The sequence below is a fragment of the Sturnus vulgaris genome, chromosome 2, assembly GCF_052056855.1.
Source record: "Sturnus vulgaris isolate bStuVul1 chromosome 2, bStuVul1.hap1, whole genome shotgun sequence".
Lineage (NCBI taxonomy): Eukaryota > Metazoa > Chordata > Aves > Passeriformes > Sturnidae > Sturnus > Sturnus vulgaris.
This window is the reverse complement of record NC_142244.1, coordinates 117,627,503-117,651,129: the sequence shown is the minus strand read 5'-3', so window position 1 is coordinate 117,651,129 and position 23,627 is coordinate 117,627,503. Positions and strand designations below refer to the sequence as shown.

Sequence of the window (23,627 nt, the reverse complement as noted above, 5' to 3'; positions counted from 1 at the left end):
CACCGAGCAGTTGCCGAGCTTAAAAAAAAAAATAAAAAAAATAATTAAATTAAAAAAAAAAAAAAAAAAAAAAAAAGCTGACGAATTGCAGGAAGATCCTGCTTGTTATTTTAGCAGTATTGCTTCCTTTCCCTGCTTGGGGTGGTGCTGAGCAATGTCAGCACTTGGACACCTCTTGCTCACCCTTCAGCATCTCCCCCACCCAGGCAAGAAGGTGCTGGTGACTCACAGACCGCAGTGCCAGGAAAAAGATGGAGAAAAACTTTGGATACGACAACGAGGAGGAGGAGGAGGAGGAGAGGGGGAATAAAAGATTCGACCAGCAGAGCTGGGTAGGATTTTTGGGCAGGCTGTGACCCTGAGGTGGTGACACAGCAGCTGGAGCAGCTTTCCGCATTCCCCGTTCTTAATGGGAATAAACTCCTGACTCACAGGCACACGCCGGCCGGGCTGGGGCTGGGACAGCTCTCAAGTGCTGCTCTCTGGCCCAGCCTGGGCTGGGACATTGTCCCCGTGTCCTTGTCACCCACGTGGGCACAGCCCGGCACGCTGGAGTGGCCAGGGGAAAAGTTCAACTCCAGTTATTTAGGAAGGTAATTCCCAGAGAGAGAGAGAGAGAGACGAGAAGTTTCCCGTGCCTGTGCCTGGCTGAGCTGGATGAATAAGCCGTGACTAAAGCATCAGCCCCACAGGGGGGTGGTGAGAACATGACAAGAACGTTAAGACCTCTTGGTCACTGGTGACACAACACGGATGGCTGGGTGAAACCCTTCGGTTCCCCCCAGAGCCCCTCCAGGGCTGCAGCTGCTCCTCGGCCATCGGAGCATCCTCAGAGTCCATCCCCACCACTCCTCTCCCCGAGCCACGTGAGTCGCAGAAAACTTTAAGCGGGTTCCTAAACCTTTTTTTTTTTTTTTTTTTTTTTCTTCCTAAGCCTTAAACCCAGCCTAAATCTTGCTCTGCTGGCTGGGCTCGCTGCTCCCTCCCTGCACTGTCACTTGTGGTGGCAGCTGCTCAAAAAGTCCCCTCAAAAAAAAAAAAAAAAAAAAAAGAACCCAAAAGGAGCCTGTGCTGCCACTCTTGTACCTGCAGTAATTCCCGGGAGTTATCCGAGCCCACGAGGGTTTAGGAAGAGCAAATTCACGAGCATGCAAAGGTTGTTTGAACAGCTTAAATGAGTCCTTGTTGTAATCTCTTTAACTGATAAGCAAGGAGATGATAATTTCTGCGAGCTCACACATCAACTCAAAGAAAAGTGAAGTGGAAAAACCCCCATGTACTACAAGGAAGTGCCCAGATCCTCTCCAAACATGCATTTTTCTGAAACATGGCAAAGCAAAACATCTATTTAGAAATCCTGAATGGCACTTACCTCTCAAGAAGTGCTGGTAAGAAGGAAGTGACTCAAATATGCTGTTTGAAGCCATTGTTTCCTCTTTAAAGCTCACTCTCTCTTCACTGGGAGGGAATTTAAGGTTTCTTCCACCTTGGGGAGTGAAAAATGAAGATTGGTCATTGCCACCACCCTCCTCCCAGCCATCCCTCTCCGCTCCATCCCGGCTCCTCGCGAGCTGATCCTGAGCTACTTTTGCTCAAAGAACTCTGAAATAGTTTCTTAAAAAGAAGGAGAGAGGAGGGGGGAAAAAAAAAAAAAAATATATATCTAGCGGCTCGGTTGTGGTTGATGATGCTTACCACCCTCCGAAACCCTGTGGTTTGCAGGCACAACGATTCGCCCTCCCTGCTGACCAATATCCCGGACCCGCTCTTGGGTGACTGCCTCCGTACCCAACTTGTGGTTCTGTGGTTGTTTATGAGGCCCAAAGAAGTGTTTCACACAACCCAAATTACAAATTTAACTGTTCCCCTTTCCAGGACCTGCCTCCATTGGTTCTTTTGGATCACATGACTGGGGTGATGTCGACTTTCTGCTTTTTTTTTTTTTTTTTTTTTTTTTTTTTTGGAAGGGTTTTTTTTTTTTTTTTATAACTTTCTGAAGTCATGCCCTTCCCACTCCATCCACCTGCCCTCCCTGGGGCTCCAGGCAAGGATGGAGCTGCTGAGGGAGGGAAAAACTGGTGATTCACCAGCCCTGATGCTCCAAAAAAAGTCTTTGATGAGTTAGTTCAGCTCCTCTTGTTTGGTTGTTTGAGGTTTTTTTGGAGCTCCTGCTTATTTTGATAGCGACTTCATTGCTGCTTATTCCATAGGAATTCAAACCTGGGTTTGAGGCTGCTGTGAAGGCAGCAGGATGTGGAACTCATCCTGTAAAACATTGGGAGTCAGCTGGAGAGAAGAAGCCCTGTCTGGGGAAAGAACACTCTAATGAGATTTATTTTTTTCAAGAAAATGGGGAGGGGGTGGTGGAAAGAGGAGATTAAAAAGTCTCAACTTTATTTTTATTTTTTTTTTTTAAGAAAATGGAAAAAAAGAAGGAAAGATTTAAAAGCCTCAACATTTTTTTTTTATTTTAATAGGTAAAAATGGGGAGATTAAAAAAGTCCCAATTTTATTTGGAATCTCTATGATAGCACCCTCTAAGATCTGGAAGATCACAGGAAATCTTGGTGTTCCATAAGCTCCAGTCCTACACTCCTTCCTTAGCACAGTTCCTCTTCTTCCTTTGTCTTCTCCATCCCCAAAAGAAGAAGATAAAATTAAAAATTAAAAGCCTAAACCAATAATCAATTGAAAATGTTGTTTCTGGCTGTGACAATGAAGAAGAGAAGAGAAAATTCAATTACTACTCCATGAAATGGGAACTCCTGGAAAAAAAATAGGTGCTTAATCCACTTGGATTTTTCTGTTTATTGCAGCTATGGAAGGAGAGTCCTGTCACTGCCTGAATTTCTTGTGGAAACTCTGCCAGGGCATCCCTGGGATTAGTGGCAGTTCTGGGGCTGTGTGCATTTGATTCTCCTTTTTAAAAAGTCAATTTGCTCAGCCAGAGGTTTAAAGAATCCTGGAATGGTTTGGGTTGGGAGGGACCTTGGAGATCACCCATGGCAGGGACACCTCCCACTGTCCCAGTGTCCAACCTGGAACTGAACATTCCAGAGATCCAGGGGCAGCCACAGCAAATCTGGGAATTCCATCCCAGCCCCTCCCAGGGAACAATTCCTAATTCCCAAAATCCCATCAAATCCTACTTGGGAGCCATTCCCTGTGTGCTGTCCCTTGTCCCCAGTCCCTCTCCAGCTCTCCTGGAGTCCCTTTAGGTCCTGGAAAAGGCTCTGAGCTCTCCCTGGATCCTTCTCCTGTCCAGCCTGAACAGGCCCAAAAAGCCTCTCGTGATGCAAAAGGATTTGGCAATTCCAGCAACACACATTACCTAGGAAATTGGGATATTTTCCCAAATGAGCTTCCTGAAATTAAAAAAAAAACCCAGAGCAATTCTGAACAGTGAGAACAGAGAACTGAGGACACTTCACTCTTCACTCCCATGCTTTGAGCTTGGCTCAATCCTGAATCAAGTTTTTTGGGTTTCTTTTTTTTGTTGTTGTTGTTGTTGTTTTTTTTTTTTTTTTTTTTGCTTCCCGGCTCTTCCAGATCCTGCTGCCAACTTTTTTTTTTTTTTTTGTCTGGATTGGGATAAAGCTGTTCCAGCTCCGGAGCTGGATGTGTTCCACCGGCACAGAAACAACCCCACAGGAGCCCACCTGGCCCGGGAGGCCGCTCTGGAGCTGGGATGGAGCCGCGGGATCGCTCCGGGAAGAGCGACCTGGTCCCGGCTCAGCTCCGGGAGGGATCCGGGAGGGATCTGGGGGGATCTGGGAGGGATCCAGGCAGGATCCAGGCAGAATCCACGTGGGATCCAGGAGGGATTCAAGCAGGATCTGGGAGGGATCCAGGCGGGATCCAGGCAGGATTTAGGCAGGATTTAGGCGGGATCCAGGCAGGATTTAGGCGGGATCCAGGCAGGATTTACGCGGGATCCAGGCAGGATTTAGGCAGAATTTAGGCGGGATCCAGACAGAATTTAGGCGGGATCCAGGCGGGATCCAGGCAGGATTTAGGCAGGATTTAGGCGGGATCCAGGCAGGATCCAGGCAGGATCCAGGCAGGATTCAGGCAGGATTTAGGTGGGATCCAGGCAGGATCCAGGCAGGATTTAGGCGGGATCCAGGCAGGATTTAGGCGGGATCCAGGCGGGATTCAGGCAGGATTTAGGCGGGATCCAGGCAGGATTTAGGCAGGATCCAGGCAGGATTTAGGCGGGATCCAGGCAGGATTTAGGCGGGATCCGGGCAGGATTTAGGCGGGATCCGGGCGGGCGCTGCGGGACCGGCACCGGCAGAGGGAGCTCGGGCCGGCGGCACCGAATTTTGGCTTCACTTTCGCAGGGTCCCCGCGCCAAAAATGCGACGGTGATGCGAGTTGGATTCAGGGAGCAGAATTCACATTCACCTCGGGGAAGATAAACCCAAAATTCAGGTTTGTCACCACGGGAAAGGGTTTTTAAATCGGGATACAGAGGAGATGTGTGAGTTACCTGTGAGGAAATACCGGCTATGTCCCGACAGGCTGGACAAAGGATTGTGGAACCTTGGAATATCCCCATACAGCTCCAGCTGCTCCCTGGCTCCTGTCCCTGTCACAGGGGGCAGAGATTGGAGCTGGCCCTCAGGGTGAAGGATTTTTTAATGAGTATTTTAAACGCCATCGGGTTGGAGATGAAGCCGATAGGAAATGTTCAGGGTATCCAAGGCTGCTGCAGGGATGTGTTCTGGGACAGGACATCAGATTCCTTCATTTCTTACCTGCCATTTGGGACAGAGACTCTTCCTGAAGGATCTCTAATCCCTGGATGCACAGAAGACAAAAATCAGAGCCTGAAATATCTGAAATATCAAGCTGATCCATCCCTGCCCATGGAATGAGATGATGTTTAGGTTCCCTTCCAACCCAAACCATTCCATGATTCAACAATTCCCCGATTCTCTGCTTGGTGTTGTTGCATTTATTTCTCTTTTCCTGGCATTCAGCAGGTTGGGGCAGGATTGGGATGGGTTGGGATGGACACCCAGGGCTAGGGCACAGCTGAGGGACAAGGAACAGTTGGGCAGCTTTTGTCACCTCCCGGCTGCAGATGATGCAAGGGAAAAGCTCGAGTGGCTCCTGTCACTGCAGAACTCTGATCTGCCAGCAGGCAGCTGGAAATAGCACATGGGATGGGATTTATTAAGGTCTGAGCACCTTGAATTCCCAAGGAATGCTCGATTAAGGTCGAACCACCCTGAATTTTCAAGGGAAGGACTGAGCCATGTGGGTCTCTGCTGCTCTTAAGCAAGATCGTGAGCTGCTCTTCCCCCAGGCCACTTCAATATCCACCACGAATCCCCAAAAAAGCGAGGAAATGTTGTTGGAAACTCTCCATCCACCGCAGGGCTGTGCAGTGCTGGGTTCACCTCAGCTGTTCCTGCAGCCTCCCAATAAATCTGTGTCAAAATGTGCCCTCAGCGTGGCTGGCATAGCTCGGGGGAGAGGGATAAATGGAATTGTTCTCAATTCCGGCCTCAGGGAGGGCATCCAAGTCTTGCTGTGCCACTGTTCATGCCAATCTGATTTTTTTTTTTTTTTTTTCCACAAGCTGCCCCCGTAATCAGTGTCAAAACAGGTCCTTAGGAAAGTCACCTCACTGGGATTTGGGCAGTGTTTGATTTGTAATGAGTGAGATTTGTCCCCTCTGTGCTGGCACTGAGAGACCCTCGAGGGCTGTGTCCAGTTGTGGCTCCTGCAGGAGAGCCCTGGAGGGGCTGGAGGTGTCCAGGGCAGGGAAGGGAGCTGGGAAGGGGCTGGAGCCCCAGGAGGGGCTGAGGGAGCTGGGAAAGGGGCTCAGCTGTAAATTTATTTTTTTTTTAATTTTAGTAGGTTGGAGATGTATGATGGATTTTTGAGGGTTTTTCTTTGTGTTTTTTTTTTAATGAGTATATTTTGAGGTAGGATTGTTGTTTGATTTACTGGGTTATTGTTGGGAGGATTTTTTGTTAATTGATTTAATGTGAGGTTTTTGTGTGGATTTTCAGTGTAACACTTTATTAAATTAATAAGTTGCTGGGATCCAACACTCAGGCTGGAGAAAAGGAGGCTCAGGGGGGACCTTGTGGCTCTGCACAAGTCCCTGCCAGGAGGGGCAGGCAAAGGAGGAGAGGAAATGGCCTCAAATTGCAGCAGGAATTTCCCCATGGAAAGGGAGCTCAGGCCTTGGAACCCTGATCACTGAAAATTTCTCTACTGACAGGCACTAAACCCCCTAAAAAACACTACTAAGGCTGTGGAGATGGCTTCCAAAATTAGGTAATAAAACTAAGATTATGGGTGTATAGTTTAAAGAGGAGTGTGTAATATCACATAGTAAAGAACTTAGAATTTAGGGTTTTAGGATATAGTAAAATATATAAAGCAAAATGAAAGTTTTAGGGCAGAAGTTTTGTCCTTCTTCTTTGTCTTCTTCTTCATAAGTTTGGGTCATATTTTGTAATTAAATTAAAAATTTGCATTACAGGCCACGAGTAATTAGTTATTAAATTAAAAGTAAAAATAATTTAAGTGTCATTTCTTAATTGGACAGTTTACCCTTAAAAAAAACCTCATAGAGAGAGAGCTAGATCTCCATTTTTAACTTGTTAGCTTAAAGTACTGTAAAACTCGCTGTAATATGGATTAAAATTAATAAGCATCTAAGTCTGGACAAAAAAAAATAATATCTCTCACACAATTAATCCCAACCCATGACAAAAAGAAAATAAAAATGCAACAGCCAGGCTTTGGCAGGGGCTGCCCAGGGAGCTTTGGAGTGCCCATCCCTGGAGGTGGCACCTGGAGGTGGCACTCAGGGTGACAAGGTGGCCATGGGGCACAGCTGGGACTCTGTGATTTTGGAAATGATTTTGGAAATCTTTTCCAACCTCAGGGATTTGGGGATTCTCAAAACCAAACCAGCACGACACAGGTTGTCCCTGTCCCAGTTTTCTGTGCTGAGAGTTTTGGCACAGAGAGAGAAACCTGAGAGTTTTGGCACCATTTAATTCGTGCTTTGTCTCGGTCTCTTCTGCCTTCACCCAGAGCCAGGATTAAAAACACGAAGGAAACGAATTTTCTCGTGTTTGGGCTTGGTTGTTTATTAAATTTTATCTAAAGTACAGAGAGTTCAGCAGCACTTCCAGCTACCATTTAAAAGTGAGCAAAAAATGGAGACAGATCCAGCTGAACAAGGTCTCTTAAAGCTGAACAGTCCAACAGAGAATTAACACCGATATTTTTTATACTTTTAACCCAATAATCAAATTCCCCTGGCCCTCAGTGTGACACTGAGTGATCAACCAGAAACTACAACCTGAAACCAGGGAGGAGAAGGAAGATGAGCACCCACAGAGACCCCACCCCAAATCCCCCATCTTGTCCCATCCCTATCACTGTATTATAAAAACTTCACATTTTAAACCCTTCATGTGAAATCACAAACTTCTATTGAACTCCACACCCCTGATTTTAACTTTACTACTTAAATTTAGAAGTTTTCTCCAAGTCTTCAGGTCCAAACAGCCAGGATTAAAAACACAAAGGAGATGAATTTTTTCGTGTTTGGGCTCAGTTTTTTATTAAATCTTATTTAAAATACAGAGAGTTCTGCAACACTTCTGGCCACCAGCTAAAAATGAGCAAAAAATGGAGCCAGATCCAGCTGTACAAGGTCTCTTAAAGCTGAACAGTCCAACAGAGAATTAATATTGATATTATTTATATTTTTAACCCAATAACCAAACTCCTGTGACCTGCAGTGCAGCACCAAGTGTCCAACCAAAAATTACTCCTTGAAGTCATGAAGAAAAAGGAAGAAGAAGGAACAAGAAAAGGAAAATGGGGCAACACCCCAGAACCTCCATCTTGTCCCACACCTGTCACTGTGTTATAAAAACCTGACATTTAAAACCCTTCACCGTGTGAAATCACACACTTCTAACTACAAAACCGTGATTTTAACTTTATCACTTAAATTCTGAAATTTTCTCCAAGGCCTCAGGTCCAAAGCAGAGTTCTCCTGTGCTGTCAAAAAGCACAGAAAGCTCAAAAATCCCCCCAGGTTTGTGGGAGCCAACAAAGTCAGAGCTGAGTGCGTGTCCTGCTCCAGACAAAATTTGGATTTTTCCATCCCCACTCTCCTTTTCTTGCTGCTTTTCTGGAAGCCAAAGGAAAATTTCCAGGTTTTCATCACCTGTGTGAGTCTCCCTCCATCCTGCACCGTTGGTGCCTTCTCAGAACCTCGTGAACGAGGTGGAAGGGTGATAAAAATAATAATTAAAATAAATGAGGAGGAGGAAATGCACCCAGAGATGACATTGCAGAGGAACTGGATCTGCCTGGGAATTGAGGCTGTCACTCAACACTGCACAGAAGAACAGGAAATATTTAAAAAAAAAACAGCCCAGCGTTTGACTCTGGCAGTTTTAAAAGAAAATGTTTTGACTTTTCGTTTCAAAAATTGACTCAGCTTAAATAACTCAGCTAAAAAAAGGCCTGAGCTAAGTGAACTTTTCCTTCTGGTCTTTCTGGTTTGCCTCCATCCCAAAAATTCTGCATCAGTGGCTGCAGGAGAAAGTTCTGATAAAACATTCCACCACATTTGGTCCTTTTCCTCCCTGGATATAAAAGCTCTATTATTTATTTCCATTTTATTTATTTTTTTATTCCCATTTCCTTAATTTATTTTTAAAATATTTATTTATTTTTTCCATTGTATTTATTAATTTCCATTTTATTTCCTTATTTATTTACATTTCATTTATTCATTTAAATTTATTTATTTCTTTATTTCCATTGCATTTATTTATTTACATTTTATTCCTTTATTCCCATTTCATTCATTTATTTCAATTTTATTTCTTTATTTCCACTCTATTTATTTCTGTTGTTTATTTATTTATTTTCATTTTATTTCTTTATTCCCATTTCATTTATCCATTTCCATTTTGTTTCTTTATTCCCATTTCATTCATTTATTTCCCTTTTATTTCTTTATTTCCACTTTATTTAATTCTTTATTTATTTATTTTCATTTAATTTTTTTATTTCCACTGGTTTTTTTTTTTTTTTTTTCAGTAATAAAATTTTCAGGGGGGTTCCTGCTCTTTTTTTTTATGGCCAGCAGAGAAAAAGGCAGAAAAATGATGGAGTAAAAAGAAATAACAGGAAACTTGTGGGGAAAGGAAAGGCCTCAAAAATCCAGATAAACACCTAAATATGTTTGGATGTAGTAGCTCTCATAAAACTTCTGAATATTTTAAATTTTCTGAATATTTTAAATTTAAAATCAGTGCCTGGCAGGGATGGATTATTCCTGGAATCAGACACAATCACAGGTGATTCCCGCTGGGAAAAACCAAAATTTTCTCACCTTTGTCACCTTTTCCCCCTTTTTATTTCTCTCCCACTCCAGCTTTTCCATTGGCAACGCCTCCACTTTTCATTTCTGCACTGGGCTCAGTGGGATTGCTCACACGTGGGATAAAATTAAACAGGATTTTCCCTCTTTTTTTTTCCCTGGATTTAGGCACCCCAATGGGATTATCCTGATTTTATAATGAGCTCTTACCCCACTGTTTATTTTTTAGGGTATATTCTGGGATATTTTGGAAAGGAATTAATTCTTTCTTTATTTTTAGGGTATATTCTGGGATATTTTAGAAAGGAATTAATTCTTTCTTTATTTTTTAGGGTGTATTCTGGGATATTTTAGAAAGGAATGAATTCTTTCCCTATTAATTTGAAAAAGGAGAATTGAAATCCATTTTTTTTAGTGAGAAGCTTACTTTGGAAAGAGGAATAATGCAGGGAATTGAGTTATAAATATTGGGATTGTGGAATTATGGGATGGTTTGGGTTGGAAGGGATTTTAAGGATCATCCCATTCCAACACAAACCATGGGCAGGGACACCTCCCACTGTGCCAGGCTGCTCCAAATCCCAAATCCCAAATCCCAAATCCCAAATCCCAAATCCCAAATCCAGGCTGGCCTTGGACAATTCCAGGGATCCAGGGGCAGCCACAGCTGCTCTGGGAATTCCATCCCAGGGAACAAATCCTAATTCCCAAAATCCCATCCATGATTCCATCTGCTACAAACCCCATGATGGGCCCTGGCAGGACCGAGGGAAAATCCCATCCCAAACTCAATCCCTCTCTTGAATCCAAAGGGATTTGTTTGGATTTTTAAGGATCTGGATTTTGTGATCTTGCAGCAGCCTGAGCCCAAGGTGTGACAAAATTCCATTCCAGGGCCTCCCCACCCTCCCAGGGAGGAATTCCTTCCCCAAATCCCATCTAATCCAACTCTTTGGCACTTTTTTTTTTTTTTTTTTTTGAAGCCAAGGGTCTGACAAGGGTTAAGGTGCAGAAAATCAGGAGCTCACCAGCTCTTCTCCACTCCTTCCTCCTGTGCCACTTCTGGGCAGTTAATGAAACCCCACTGATGAATGAAATCTGAAAAATCTCACTGGAATATTGGAAATTTTCCTCTTAGCCAGGCAGGAGGAGGAGAGGGAAGTCTCTGGATTTGTGGGGTTGTTGTTCAAGTTCCCTCTGTAAAACCTGGGCTGGTGGAAGGTTCCCTGCCCCTTGGCAGGAGGTGGAACTGGAGGAGCTTTAAGGTCTCTTCCAACCCAACCCATTCTGGGATTCCATAAAAATCTACCTTGGTGTCCACTCAGCAGAGAGAATAAAAACTACAGAGGTTCTCCCCAAATGTGGCTGAGCAGGTAGGAAGGAATTGCTGTAAAATGTTGGAATTGTGTCTGTTAATTTGCTTCGATTTCTTTGCACAAAGTAGGGAATTCCTTGATTATCTTTCAAGCCAGAGAAGTTGAACATTTTTTTGAAAAAAGCCCTCGCAGAACACAACTGCAGCTTATGCAGACACGCAAAATAAAAGATATTCCATCCCTTTAGCTCCATTTCCCTTTTGTCCAGACATTTCTGTGGCCTTCAGCAGAAATCCAGCTGTGCTACAGGAGGTACATTAAAGGCTAATTCAATCAAATATTCAAATTACCTCCATCAAAGCTGCATAGAAGTGATCAACACCAGATTTCCTTCTGTGTTACTTAAAACTTGGTGCATTTCTGGGTCGTTGGGTAATAATGCATAATGCACACAATTTCTGTGGGATTGAAATATCATCCCACGGACAATGACATCATAGCAGAGGAAAAAAAACCTCAAATTGCAATTCCAGAGGGTAGGAGTTATCCAGTTATGTCTTGATAGCAGGGCCTGGACAACAGCCCTGGAATTGTCTAAGTTGAGGAATATGTGAGAAACCCCAGTATTCTTAAAAAAAAAATTAAAAATTTAATCTTGATTTATAATTATTATTATTTATTTTTAATCAGTTTTATCTGCTCAATTTCCATCCTTAGGCTGAACATGGAGCACAGGTGGGAACAGCTTTCCTGGGAATGCAGGTTTGGATTTTCCAGGTTTGTGCTCACTTCCATGTCAGTGCAGGGAATTTCTTTGGCTGCTTTTTGAACCCTTTAAGAAACGATTGCTCCCAACCCAAATCCCTCCACGATTCCATTGCCCCATAAGCAGAAAAACCTCGGGATGAGCACTGGGACAAGATGAGGACAGCACTGCTATTTCATTTTTCCTGATGCTGAATCCCCCTGCTCCAGCGGGAGCTGAGTCAGGTTTGTCCTGCTGGAAGTTGACTTTTCCAACTGCATCTCCAGGCAGGGAAGAGCCATCCCCATTTTTTTTTTTTTTCCACACAGCACATTTATAAACATCCAGCAGCCAGGCTTTTTTTTTTTTTTTTTTTCCCTTCCTTCCCAATGATTAAACGGCCATGAAATGTTTTCATTTATTTGGCGCCAGAGTAATCAAAATCAGTCGGAACCGCGGCGATGAAGGGAAGGAAAACAAGGAAAACAAGGAGGCGTGGGATTGATTGTGCTTCTCCTCCTAGGAGCTGCCAAAACTTCTCCCTTGCAGACGAACATCTCCTCCAGCTGGTAATTATTCCCAGTCCTCGTGGCCTCTGTCCATCCAGGATGAAGTTTGAAAAGCTCTGGAATTGCAGCGGGAGCGTCGCAGCCGGCGTGTGCGTGACTCCGCCGGGGCAGGAGGGAGCTGCTCCCAGAAAAAAAAAAAAAAATCAATGAATGAGATTTCCCTGCTTTCATGTCTGCCCCGGTGAAGATTTTGGGTCAGGCCTCCTGATCTCCAGCATCCGTTTGCAGAGGGTTGTATTTTTTTGGTTTTTTTTTTTTTCCACTGCATCCATAGCAAAATATTTCCATTCTAAGCCTTTGGCAGGCACAGGGGAGGAGGATGAGGTTGGACAAGGGAGTTTAGATAAAAAAGCCTCTCGTAAACAACAAGAAATCCTCCAAGTTTCTCTGCTTTTCACTTAAAACCCCAATGTTGGATGCCACAAACCTGGGAGTTTTTGAGCTTTCTGTGCTTTCTGGCACTCACCCTCAGGAGAACACTGCTTTGGACCTGAGGCCTTGGAGAAAGCTTCAGAATTTAAGTAATAAAGTTAAAATCATGGTTTTGTAGTTAGAAGTGTGTGATTTCACACGGTGAAGGGTTTTGAATTGGGATTTTTAGAATATAGTGACAGGTATGGGACAAGATGGAGGATTTGGAAGTTGTCTCTGTCTTCTCCTTCCCCATGATTTCAGGCAGCAGTTTTTGGTTGGGCAGTCAGTGTCACACTGTGAGTCACAGGAGTTTGGTTATTGGGTCAAAAATATAAATAATATGAGTGTTAGCTCTTTATTGGACTGTTTAGTTTTAAAACACCTTGTAACCAGCTCGATCCAGCTCCATTTTGCTCATTTTTAGCTGGTGGCCAGAAGTGTTGCAGAACTCTCTGTATTTTAAATAAGATTTAATAAACAACTGAGCCCAAACACGAGAAAATTCATCTCCTTTGTGTTTTTAATCCTGACTGTGAGTGAAGAAAATGAAGACAATTCAGTGGTGCAGATATCACCACTCACACCCCAACATTTTATGTTCAGCTCCTCAAAGCCGGATGGATTTCAAGGATGCTGGGTTTGGGTTTTTTTTGCATTTTCCCTCCTAATTTCCCTCAATTTTTCCCAGTTGGTGCATGGCAACAGAGGGCTGCAGATGTGCAGCTTCCCAGGGCATTCCCTGCTTCCTCCAGGAAAAGGCAGAACCCAAGGACTGCAGCACTTGAAGCACTTGGGATTAGCTGGGAAGAGCTGGAATTTCAGCGTTCTCCTAAATTAAAAACCAAACCAGAACTCAACCACTGAGGTCAAAAAATTGGAAACCATTGAGGGCAGTGGTTTTAAACCAAGGAGGGCAGGGCTGGATGGGATGGATGGGCAGGAATTCCTCCCTGGGAGGATGAGGAGGGGCTGGGATGGAATTCCCAGAGCAGCTGTGCCCAAAGCCAGGTTGGACATTGGGACAGTGAAAGATGTCCCTGCCCATGGAATCTTTAAAATCCCTTCCAACCAAACCATTCTGGAATTCCGTGGGAGCTGCTCAGGGAAAGTTTGAAGGAAGTGGCAAACCTCCTGTTGATTTACACCCCAGCCTAAAACCTGGATGGATAATCCAGGATCATTTCTATGGAAGGACTTTTCCAGCACTATTGGCTCTAGGATTGATGTCCATTCACAGAGAATTGACTTCATGTCCTCTCCAAGGACAAATTAGGCACAATATGCACTCCAGAGGCTCCAGACTGGGATTTTTTTCCTTTTGATGGACTCCTTTTGGCAGACCTGGATTTTGGGGGACACCAAACTGTTCCCACAGCTTTCCAAAACTCCTGAAGGTGACAAAGCTGTGGGAGACAGAGAACTTCATCTTGTCAGCTTCCAAGGCAGAGCTGTCTGCAGATAACAGAAAAACTGGCAAATCTGGGTAAATAATCTGTGTTAAGGTGCCCAGAATAGAAAAGAAGCTTTAATTTGGTTGGCTAATAAGGTTTTAAAATGTGGATGAAGCTTTTTTTTTCGTGTGACAAAGGAAAAAAAAAAAAAAAGAGTGGGAAACTAGGCAGGCTCCTAAACCTGTAGGATCATTCAACACCTTTTCCAGGCCACTTGACAGTGGATTGCCAAGTTCTTTCAGATGTTTACAGACCTAAATTCAGTTTATTTACATTCCTCTTAATCCACTTTCTTACTGAATACAGAGGGGTTGCAAAAAAACCACAGCAGTAAAAATTAAGACAGCGGAAAGACGGCTCCTCTGCAGGGTCAGGCATTCAAACCTGCAGGATTTCAGGGTTCCCCAGGACATGTTCAAGCACAGGGACATCTGGATCCATGTTCCCCGTGCTCAGCTGGAGGAATTTTTGGGAAGAATTCCCTTACCTGGCTAAGGCAGAGCCCAGCTCCAAAGTTTTGTGCTGCTCAAAAATTGCCTCATCTGCTGGGAGTTTGAGATCTGTCGAGGTAAATGACATTTATTTGTGAGTACTCAAGGAAGAGAAAGCTGAAAAACTTCATCACAGAGTTCTGAAGACTCCAGGAGCAGAGTGGGGGCAGAAACCCCACCACAAACTCTGCCTGAGACTTGTTTTGAATATCACAGAACCCTGCACGCTGTGGTTCTGCTGCTTGATCTGTTCTGCATTTCCTCACAGGCCTCCTCTCCACCAGCTGCCATCCCCTGGAGCCCTCAGCAAATTTTGGGGGGAATCAAAAGGATTTTTGGCCACAAAAAAAAATGGTTTAAATCTGGGGAGTTTTGTCTTCTCTGCATTTTTTTACTACACAGATAGAGAACAGTGCTGGCTGGGCTGACTTGAAAATCTTTTTATTGCTCTGCCCTGGTTCCTCCACAGCAAAATGCTCCTGCTTTGGACAGGAAATCCATTTAAATTCACCTGGAAAGTGCTACTTGTCAAATAATTCCTTTTAAATGTTATCTATGGGATGTTTAATGCTCTGGAGGCAGAGCTAACTGCAACTTGGAAGTCCAATGATTATCCTGAAGAGTGTAAGTAGTTAATTAAAACAGACACTTATAGGTATCTAATTAAAACTGCAACTTGAATATAATCTGTTAGTACTAGGGACATAAATCCCAGAGCAGTTTGGATTGGGAGGGACCTTAAATCCCACCCAGAGCCACCCCTGCCATGGCAGGGACACCTCCCACTGTCCCAATGTCCAACCTGGAACTGAACATTCCAGGGATCCAGGGGCAGCCACAGCTGCTCTGGGAATTCCATCCCTCCCCACCCTCCCAGGGAAGAATTCCTAATTCCCAATATCCCATCCAGCCCTGCCCTCCTCCAGCTTAAGGCCATTCCCCCTTGTCCTGTCACTCCATGTCCTTGTCCAAAGTCCCTCTCCAGGTTTGTATTCAGTTACACTCTCTGTACTCAATGTATCCAAATGAAGAGCAGATTATCTGGGCCTGCTGTTTCCCTGAACAACAAAAATCACAACAAATAACTCAAAGTTATTAAAAGCCCAACAAACACCTTATGCCAACACGAGGCCTTTGTTTCCCAGACCAGCTCTCTTTCTTGTGGTCAATCTGCGAGGGTGGCATTGCCCCACTCAGGGTGGCACAGGACGGCCACCAAGGCCAGGTGTCCCCAAGCTGCTGGCAGCACCCTGGGTGGCTCCTGCCACCACCACGGCCACCAGCAGGGAGTGCCCGTGTGTGCCCAGTGCCCGGGGGCTGCAGGGACACGGCCCCGGAGCCCAAGGGGACACACGGGGCTGGGCAGGAGCCGGCCCTCCTGTCACACACACAGAGCTGCTGCAGGAGCTCAGCAGGAGCCCCCAGCCCTGCCCTGGGATCCTGTGACAATTATCCTGAAACAACGAGAAACAGGGACGGGGCTTGGAGCCACCTGCCAGAGTGGAAGGTGTCCCTGCCCACGGGTCACCATGCCATGAGGCAGAGATGGCTGTGCCCTGATTAAAGGACAAATGAGACCACAGGACAGCTACAGAGGGGTTTTACTCCACAACACGGATTGGAGTGCACAAGAAGTGTGAGGAAGGGACAGACAAAGAACGAGGAACTCCAGTCAGAGACAGGGAGACACAGAGCAGGGGACAATCAGCTGGAACTCCAGGAGCTGGAAGGGCCCTGCCAACCCCAGCCATTCTGTCGCTGTAGAAGTTTGACAGACTCCAGAAGATTCCACAGCTGCTTTCTGCTGAGCAGGCCCCGGGCAAGGACAGGCGAGTAGAGGGGGCAAGGCTTCAGCCACAGGGGCAGCTGCAGGTTCCTCCTGGTGGATGTTTTGTGTGCAGAGCAGAAGTGGGAATGGTGAGAAGAGCCTTTGCAGCTCCTCTGCAGCCACAGCAAGGCTGGCAAGGAGCAGCCGTCGCTCCTCGCCCTGGCCCGAGCGGCGCTGCCTTTCTAAGGCAGCCTGGCCCGCTGGCCACGGGCAGCGCCAGAGCGGGGCTGTGGTGGCTTCGCTGTGGCGGCTGCACAGCCCTGCTGCAAAGGGGTTCCCAGCACGGTTCTCTCTCAGCCGGGCTCCGCGGGCGCCTTTCGTTTGCCTGCAGAGAGCAGGGACAGCCCTGCCCTGCCGGCCCAGCCGGGAACTCTCCCGCTGCCGCTGGGGCTGAGCAGTCACTGCTCACAGGGGACTCCGTGGCACTGAGAGTGAAAATGCAGCAGCACCTCTGAGACACAGCAAATGAAATCCGGACACTCTTTTCTTGTGTCTTACAAACTTTATTAGAACATACACTAATTCTACACTAACTGGAAGGGAGTTGGGACCTTATCATGTATCTTAACTACAACATACTGTAATGCAAATATACAATACTTAATAAAAAAAACCTGCTAATTTTGCTTATTCCTTAAATTTTATTTTCATTCTTGTACTCTTAAATTATTCTTCTGGTTGTTATTCTTCTTCTTCTTCCTACTTTTTCTTACTACTCTTCTTCTTTGCTTCTTCTATGTATTTTTAAATTCCTATTCCTATTCTTATTCCTATTCTTATCCCTATTCTTATTCTTCTTATATATTTTTTTAAATCCTTATTACTCTTCTTCTTCTTAAATATACTTTTAAATTCTTATACTAATTCCTATTCTTCTTATTCTAAGTGTTCCTAAATTCTTATTCCTATTCTTCTATGTATTCTTAAATAAGTCTTCTCCATCTTCTTTGTCGTCTTAGTCTGTCTTCTTCCTGTTCTTCTTTATCTTCATCTCCTCCATCTGCGATGTTGTCTTGTCTTCTCTGTATTTTTCGTGGTCTCCGCCTTCCCTTTTCAGGGCTCTGCCCGTGGCCTCAGGCAGGGGCAGCGGAGCAGCCCCCGCAGCGCCCGCAGCGCCCGCCTGAAGCGTGAGCGCCGTTTGCTGGGGACACACGGCTCCAGGGCCGGTTCCTCAACCCACGCCTCGCGAGGGACGGGCACTGGGAGCCCATCTGCAGCAAAAGCTTTGAATTTTTGGTCTTTGTCCTCTGGTGGCAGCTCCAGGACACTCACATCATCCAATTTGTCGTCCTCTGGACAGAAGATCTTGGTCTCGATGCTGGGCTTGATCTTGTTTTCCCAGTTCTCCTGCAGGGGCTCCTGGTCGTTCTTGTCTTCCAAGCTGGAGCGTGCTGAGGTTCTGCTGCCATCCCCTCCTGTTACAATTTGGCCAACGGGTTCTTCCTGTGATAATTGATAAAAGATTGGTGTTAATCACAAAAGCATTGGGGTTTGTATAAACCAGAATACTAAGCTCTGAAGTGAAGCATGGACGCTAAATAAAGGAAATTATATGATTAAATAATTCTGTTTAAAATCACCTTGTTATGTTATATTATGTTGTATTATGTTACATTATAATATGTTATTTTTTTCAAATAAGTTGTATCAGCTACCAGCTTGCAAAATCAGATTTCCCAAAAAGCCCTTCCTGCCTTTGTCTAATCAATACTGCCTATCCCAAAAACCAGACTCCCAGAACTTCTCTGGTGGTTATCTCCAAGGACCGGGTGGCAATCTGTGACTGATTATCACCCAAAGGCTTTGTGAATTTGTGGACAACAAGGAACCCCAGTATAAGAAGAGGCTGCAAACCAAGGTTGGGTGGAGCCTGGAGTGGGCAGTGACCCCTCACATTCCCCAGCACTGCTTGCTCTTTCTATATCAAATAAACAATCTAAATTTTGCTGAATATCGAGACTTTTGTCTCTCATTTATAACATTCCCAGCCGGAAATGTCCTCACAACTGATGACATCTCCATCAGCCAGCCCTTGTTCAATGTATTCTTCCCATTTGGAGGGGTCTTGGGAGCTGCTGGCTTCTCCCTGGGACAGATCTTTCCCCGTGCATTCTTCCCTGTCAGAAACTTCCTGGGACAGCTCTGGGTCACTCACCAGGGAAGGCTCCAGGTCATCCAAGAATTGCAGGAATTTCATTTCCTCCTTGGAGTCGTCCGTGGTCTGCTGCCCTGCCTGCCCTGACCCCGCTGCTGCCTCCTCAGCAGCTCCGGATGGGGCAGCAGCTGCCGGCTCGGCCTCCATGGAATTCTGTGGGGAAGGAGAGGCACTGCTTGGGGCACGGGCTGCCTCTGCTGCCACCTCTGTGCCCACACGGCTGCCAGAGCTGGGCCCCACAGGGGGACAAGGCTGGGGCTCCTTGTCACTCACAAGGGTCTGTCCCAGATCTTGGAGCTGCTGATGGCATTTCTCCCTTGGGACAGCTCCTGCCTGCTCACACGTTCCTCCCATTGGGACAGCTCTCACTCACTCCCATCGTCCCATCAGGGCCGCTCTTGGGGGCACCTGGTCCTTGGGACACTTCCTTGTCCCTGCTCTCTGTCACCGGGGACAATTCCAGCTCTGCTGTCTGTCCCATGGGGACATGTGGGAGTGCACATCTTCATCCCACACTCAGAATTCTTGGTACCTCTCACCTTCCCTCTGGGACAGCTCTTGCACATCGTCCCATTGGGAATCCTCTGGGACACTCCTATCTCTGCAAGGACACCTCATGGGATCCCTTGTGTTCTTCCCACCCCAGCTCCTGCTACCCTCGCACCTCTGTTTCCCACTGGGACACCCCTTGTGCTGTGACACATTGTTCCCATTTGAGCACCTCTTGCCTTATCTCACCCTTCTCTTCCCATGGGTACAGCCCCTGGACTGTGACAGTTTATTCCCATTCACAGAGCTCTTGGTGTGCTCACCCCTGTACTGGGAAACTTCCTGAACTCTCACACGTACCTGGACTTTCAGTTCTCCTCCTGTCTGGTAGATCTCTCTCAGGATCTCATCTTCCCACTGGGAAAGCTCTTCATCATTGTCACCTTCCCACTGGAAAATCTCCTCATCACCATCATCTTCCTGCTGGGAATCCTTCTCATCGCTGTCATCCCACTGGGAATCCTCATCATCAGCATCATCCCACTGGGAATCCTCACTGGTGTCATCCCACTGGGAGTCCTCCAGGTCACTGTGATTCTCCCACTGGGACAGCTCTCCGTCCATTTTGGCAACGGCTCCCTCCTCCTCCTCAGTCAGTGACAGTGACAGGGCTGAGCTGCCCACTGCCCGCACCACTGCCCGCTGGGGGCTTCCAGCCAGCTGGGCAAGGCCTGGGGGACCGGGAGTTGGAGTTGCCCTGGCCCTTATCACTGTCACCTGCTGCTCTCAGTGACCGGAGCCGACAGAACCAGGGAGCGGCTTCCACCTCTGAGAGTGGCTCTCCTGGAACTGAGCGATCCAGGGCTCTGCGCCCCCTTACACACCCAGGGCCACGGTGGAACTCCCTGATGTCACAAGGGTCTCCGGCCACCACCACGGCCCCCAACACCAACGGCCCTGACACGAAGCTCCACCGTTACCAAGGGCCACCCCGGCACCCCAACAAGAGTGGAGCAGACAGGAACTGGCACGGAGCAGCCCCCGGACTTTGTGGCCTTGTGGCCCCTGCTGTGCCCAGAGCCCTGAGAGGCTTTGGCCACGCTGCCACACGACAGCCCCAGCCCCACACTGCAGAGCCCTGCGTTTGCAGGCTGCGCTGCCCAGGGCACGAGCAATTGGCACAGGGACGTGCCAGGGACTTGTGGGCAGCGGCTGCAGTGCCGCGGGAGGCCGGGGAGCAGGGCTGTCCCTCAGGGCTGTGCCCGGGCACCGGGGCTCGTCCCTGCCTTTAGCAGTGCCAGCCAGGGCCAGCGAGCGCAGCCTGGGCGCCTTTGCAGGGCACGGGAAGCTGAGCGGGCCAGGGGCACCACGCGAGGCCGGGGCCATGCACGGGCACCTGGCCAAGCTGCACCAGGGGCACCACGAGAGCCTCGTGCGCTTCCACCAGGCCAGGGGCGGCTGCTGCAGCCGGCTCGGGGCAATGGCCGAGCATCGCAGCCGCTCTTGCAGGTGTCCCCTCTGTGTCCCTGCGGCGCCACGGGCACAGAGCCCGGGGCCGGGGCTCGGTCCCTGCTGCCCCCAGGGCGCTGCCGAGGGCTCCCCGCCCGCCGGGGCCGGGCCCGGGCGCTGAGGGAGCGGCGCCGCCATTGCTGCCGCCCTCAGGGGCTCTGAGGGGAGCGCGGCTCCCGCCAGCCCCGCTCCGCCCGCACGGGCAGCACAAACATGAAGCACAAAGACACACGGCGCTGAAATGGTGCCCGTGCCCTTCCCAATGCACTCGCACAGCGGCCCCAAGGGCTGCGCTCGGCTGAGGCACCATCGCCCCAGGGCCCAGCTGTGTGAGATCTGACACTAAACTCATAGGGTTTAGTCTCTTTGGGACAAAGAAACGAGTGCATTTGTCTACTCGGGATAGAAAACCACTCCTGATTGCATTACTCTGTTATACACTGGTCTTAAAAGGCATAATAAATAATAAAATGGTATAATTAGAAATCCATGTGGGTCAAAAGTCATAAACAGGTAGCAGCATCTCTACTGACAAGCGATCTAATAAAATAAAAGCTATGCAACAAAAAACTTACACAGTTTTGTCATTTTTTTGCTCTTGTCTTTTTCAACTTTTGAAAGTGTTTGCTGTGCTCTGCTGTATTTTGGAAACCCTGAAGCAAAAGCGAGCAGCATCAGGGCAGCAATGCCCGGCTGCTCCAAGGCTCCAGCCTCGGTGTGGAGCTCCCGGAGCGCTCGCTCGCTCCAGACGGGCACAGAAGCCCCGCTCCTTTCCGAGGCTGCACGGAGCACACAGCGAGGAAATCACAGTTACTGCTCATGCCATGGGCTTGCTGGGCATCATTTATCCACAGCCTCCTCCAAGGCCGGGCAGTGAGAGGAGACAGATCAAGGGTGCTTCTGGATCATCTGTTTTCTCTCAGATTTTCTCACTCCCGGCGCTGCTTTGAAGTGCCAACCTGTAGGTGGGACCACACCTGACATCTCCTAAGCCTCTGCTCTGGGCTGGAGCCCTGCAGGGCAGCTCCACCAAGAACAATTCCTTTTCCCATTGCACGAGTCTCCTTTGGTGTGGAAAAGAAAGAAAGGACGGAAAATTCCTGTGTTCCCCTCTCTCAAGGCTGCAGAAGTGCTCAAACTTCCCTCCTGCTGCTCCCACAGACAGGAACGCTGCCCTAGGGACTCTCTGCTGTTGGGCATTGGGCAAGGGAGGGGGAGACACTTGGTTGTCCCTGTGGACAGAAGAAATGGGTGAACATCCCATCCCAAACACTCATGTGGGATTTGTCATCCTTCCGTGATCGTTATTTGGTTTTGGAAAGCAGAAGAACGGCCAGGTTGGACACTGGGCTTGGAGCAGCCTGGGACAGTGGAAGATGTCCCTGCCATGGCAGGGGATGGGAATGGATAATCTTTAAGGAACCTTGATTCCATGATTCCATGATATTGCCCAGCTAAATGAAAATGAACCATCAATATGGATATTTAGATGTTTTTGGAAATCTTTTTTTCCAAAAGGGAAAGCCCTCTCTATTGTTCTCTTCCACAACTTAAGCCTTAAGCTGGAGGAGAGCAGGGTTAAATGGGATCTTGGGAATTAGGAATTGTTCCCTGGGATGGTAATGAGGGGCTGGGATGGAATTCCCAGAGCAGCTGTGGCTGCCCCTGGATCCCTGGAAGTGTCCCAGGCCAGGTTGGACATTGGGGCTTGGAGCCACCTGGGACAGTCAATGGTGTCCCTGCCCAAGTGTCACAATGTGATGGGGCAGAGATGGCTCTGCCCCAATTAAAGGACAAATGTGTACATTTTTCCTTCAGTGTCACTTCTGTTAAAATAATCTTATTGTTCTTGGCTTTTCTGACCATGTTTGCATTTCTTCTTCCCCCCTGCTCTCTGTCCTACTTTTAGATTTCTCTCTCTGTGGGTTCCCTCAAATAGAACCCTGTGAGTGAGGGTATTCCCTCAAATATAAAGTCTCTGCAGAGGGATTACAGGATGGGCAACTTATTCCTTTCATGAGGCTTTGGTTCCCATGATCCACAAACTCTGGGCAACCTCCTCATTCCATATTTTGCCTTTGGAAGATCTGTTTTCCAACCTGAAAGATATTTACATTTAAAAAGGAAGCTAATCTTACCCCAAACACAATTTTATCACTTCTAAACAGCAGCCAGATGCCCCAAATCTGCAATCCCTGCAGCAGAGGAATATTCCCATCTCTGTGCCTGCTCCAAGGGTGAACTCTTGCCTCTGGAATTTGCTTCCTCCAAGAGTTCAGCAGAGCCAGCCTTTGTGGGGCTGCAGGGCACCCTGGTGAGAAGCTTGGCTTTGGCAAGCCCCAGGCTCAGCTTAGCACATTGTTACAGGGAGCCATCCAAAATGAGGGAAGAAAGGAGGCTGTCGGGCCAAAGTGGAAGTGTCTGGGTATTATTTTTATTTTTAAATATGGAGAAATGCCCAGAAATGGTCTGTTCTGTGCATCAAAAAGATGCAACCAGGAATATTCCTGTGTGTGAATAAATACACATTCCTATGTGGATATCCTGTCCTGCTCCTAGTCCAGCTTCTCCAAAAAAGTGAATGAGAAGGAGAAAATGTTATTGTGGTGTTCTAATTGATCCGTGTTAATTGATCCAAATGTCTGGGATCATACCATTTGTACAGAGAATTGTGTTTGGGTTGAAAAGGACCTCAAAGATGATCTGAAGCTCCCCAGGGTTGTGACTGCTTCATCCCTGGGAGTGTCCAAGGCCAGGCTGGATGGGGCTTGGAGCACCCTGGGATAGTGGAAGGTGTCCCTGCCCATGGAGGGGGGCAGGACTGGGTGATTTTGAAGTCACTCCCAACCCAAACCATTCCAAGATTCCATGGAAAGAACTGGAGCAATTTACAGCACAAATCTATTGGTCCTGACTTTTTCCAGGTTCATTTTCAGGATTCATGTCCTGCTCCAGCTTTTCTTCAATCTCCTTTGCTCGGGCAACCACAGGAGCCAGAACCCTCAGGTGCCACCTGGTGCCATCCCAGCATCTCCAGGATGAGGAATAAATGACAGGATTGAAAGAAGGAAACACCCACCAACGCTTTCCAGAGGGAATGGAGGCATAAAGAGAGGAAATTGCTTTCCCAAGGCTGGGACTTCTTGCAGTGGCTGAACCCATCCTGTCACATTTTATTTTCTTTTTGCCAGGGTCAGGATGAAATGCTCGAGGTGATATTTCTTGTTTGGACTCAGATGTTTATTAATTCTTATCTACATTACAGTGAGTGCTACAGC

The 23,627-nt window shown here is 47.3% G+C and overlaps 1 protein-coding gene and 1 long non-coding RNA gene across 2 annotated transcripts in view; one reads left to right on the top strand and one right to left on the bottom strand.

Moving 5' to 3' along the window:
• RUNX1 (RUNX family transcription factor 1) overlaps positions 1-1,852 on the bottom strand; it is a 172,798-nt gene extending 170,946 nt beyond the window's left edge. Inside the window, exons 1-2 of the mRNA XM_088160505.1 lie at positions 1,696-1,852; positions 1,373-1,486 (exon numbers count right to left, since the gene is read on the bottom strand). Of these exons, the coding sequence (XP_088016631.1) occupies positions 1,373-1,427 (55 nt within the window). The 5' untranslated portion in view covers positions 1,428-1,486; positions 1,696-1,852. The remainder of the gene's footprint in view (positions 1-1,372; positions 1,487-1,695) is intronic.
• Positions 1,853-4,361: 2,509 nt separating this feature from the next.
• On the top strand, positions 4,362-12,207 carry LOC148224991 (uncharacterized). The gene is made up of 3 exons (XR_015802013.1): positions 4,362-4,434; positions 11,416-11,475; positions 11,967-12,207. It is a non-coding gene; the product is annotated as an uncharacterized LOC148224991 (long non-coding RNA).
• The last annotated feature ends 11,420 nt before the right edge of the window (positions 12,208-23,627 follow it).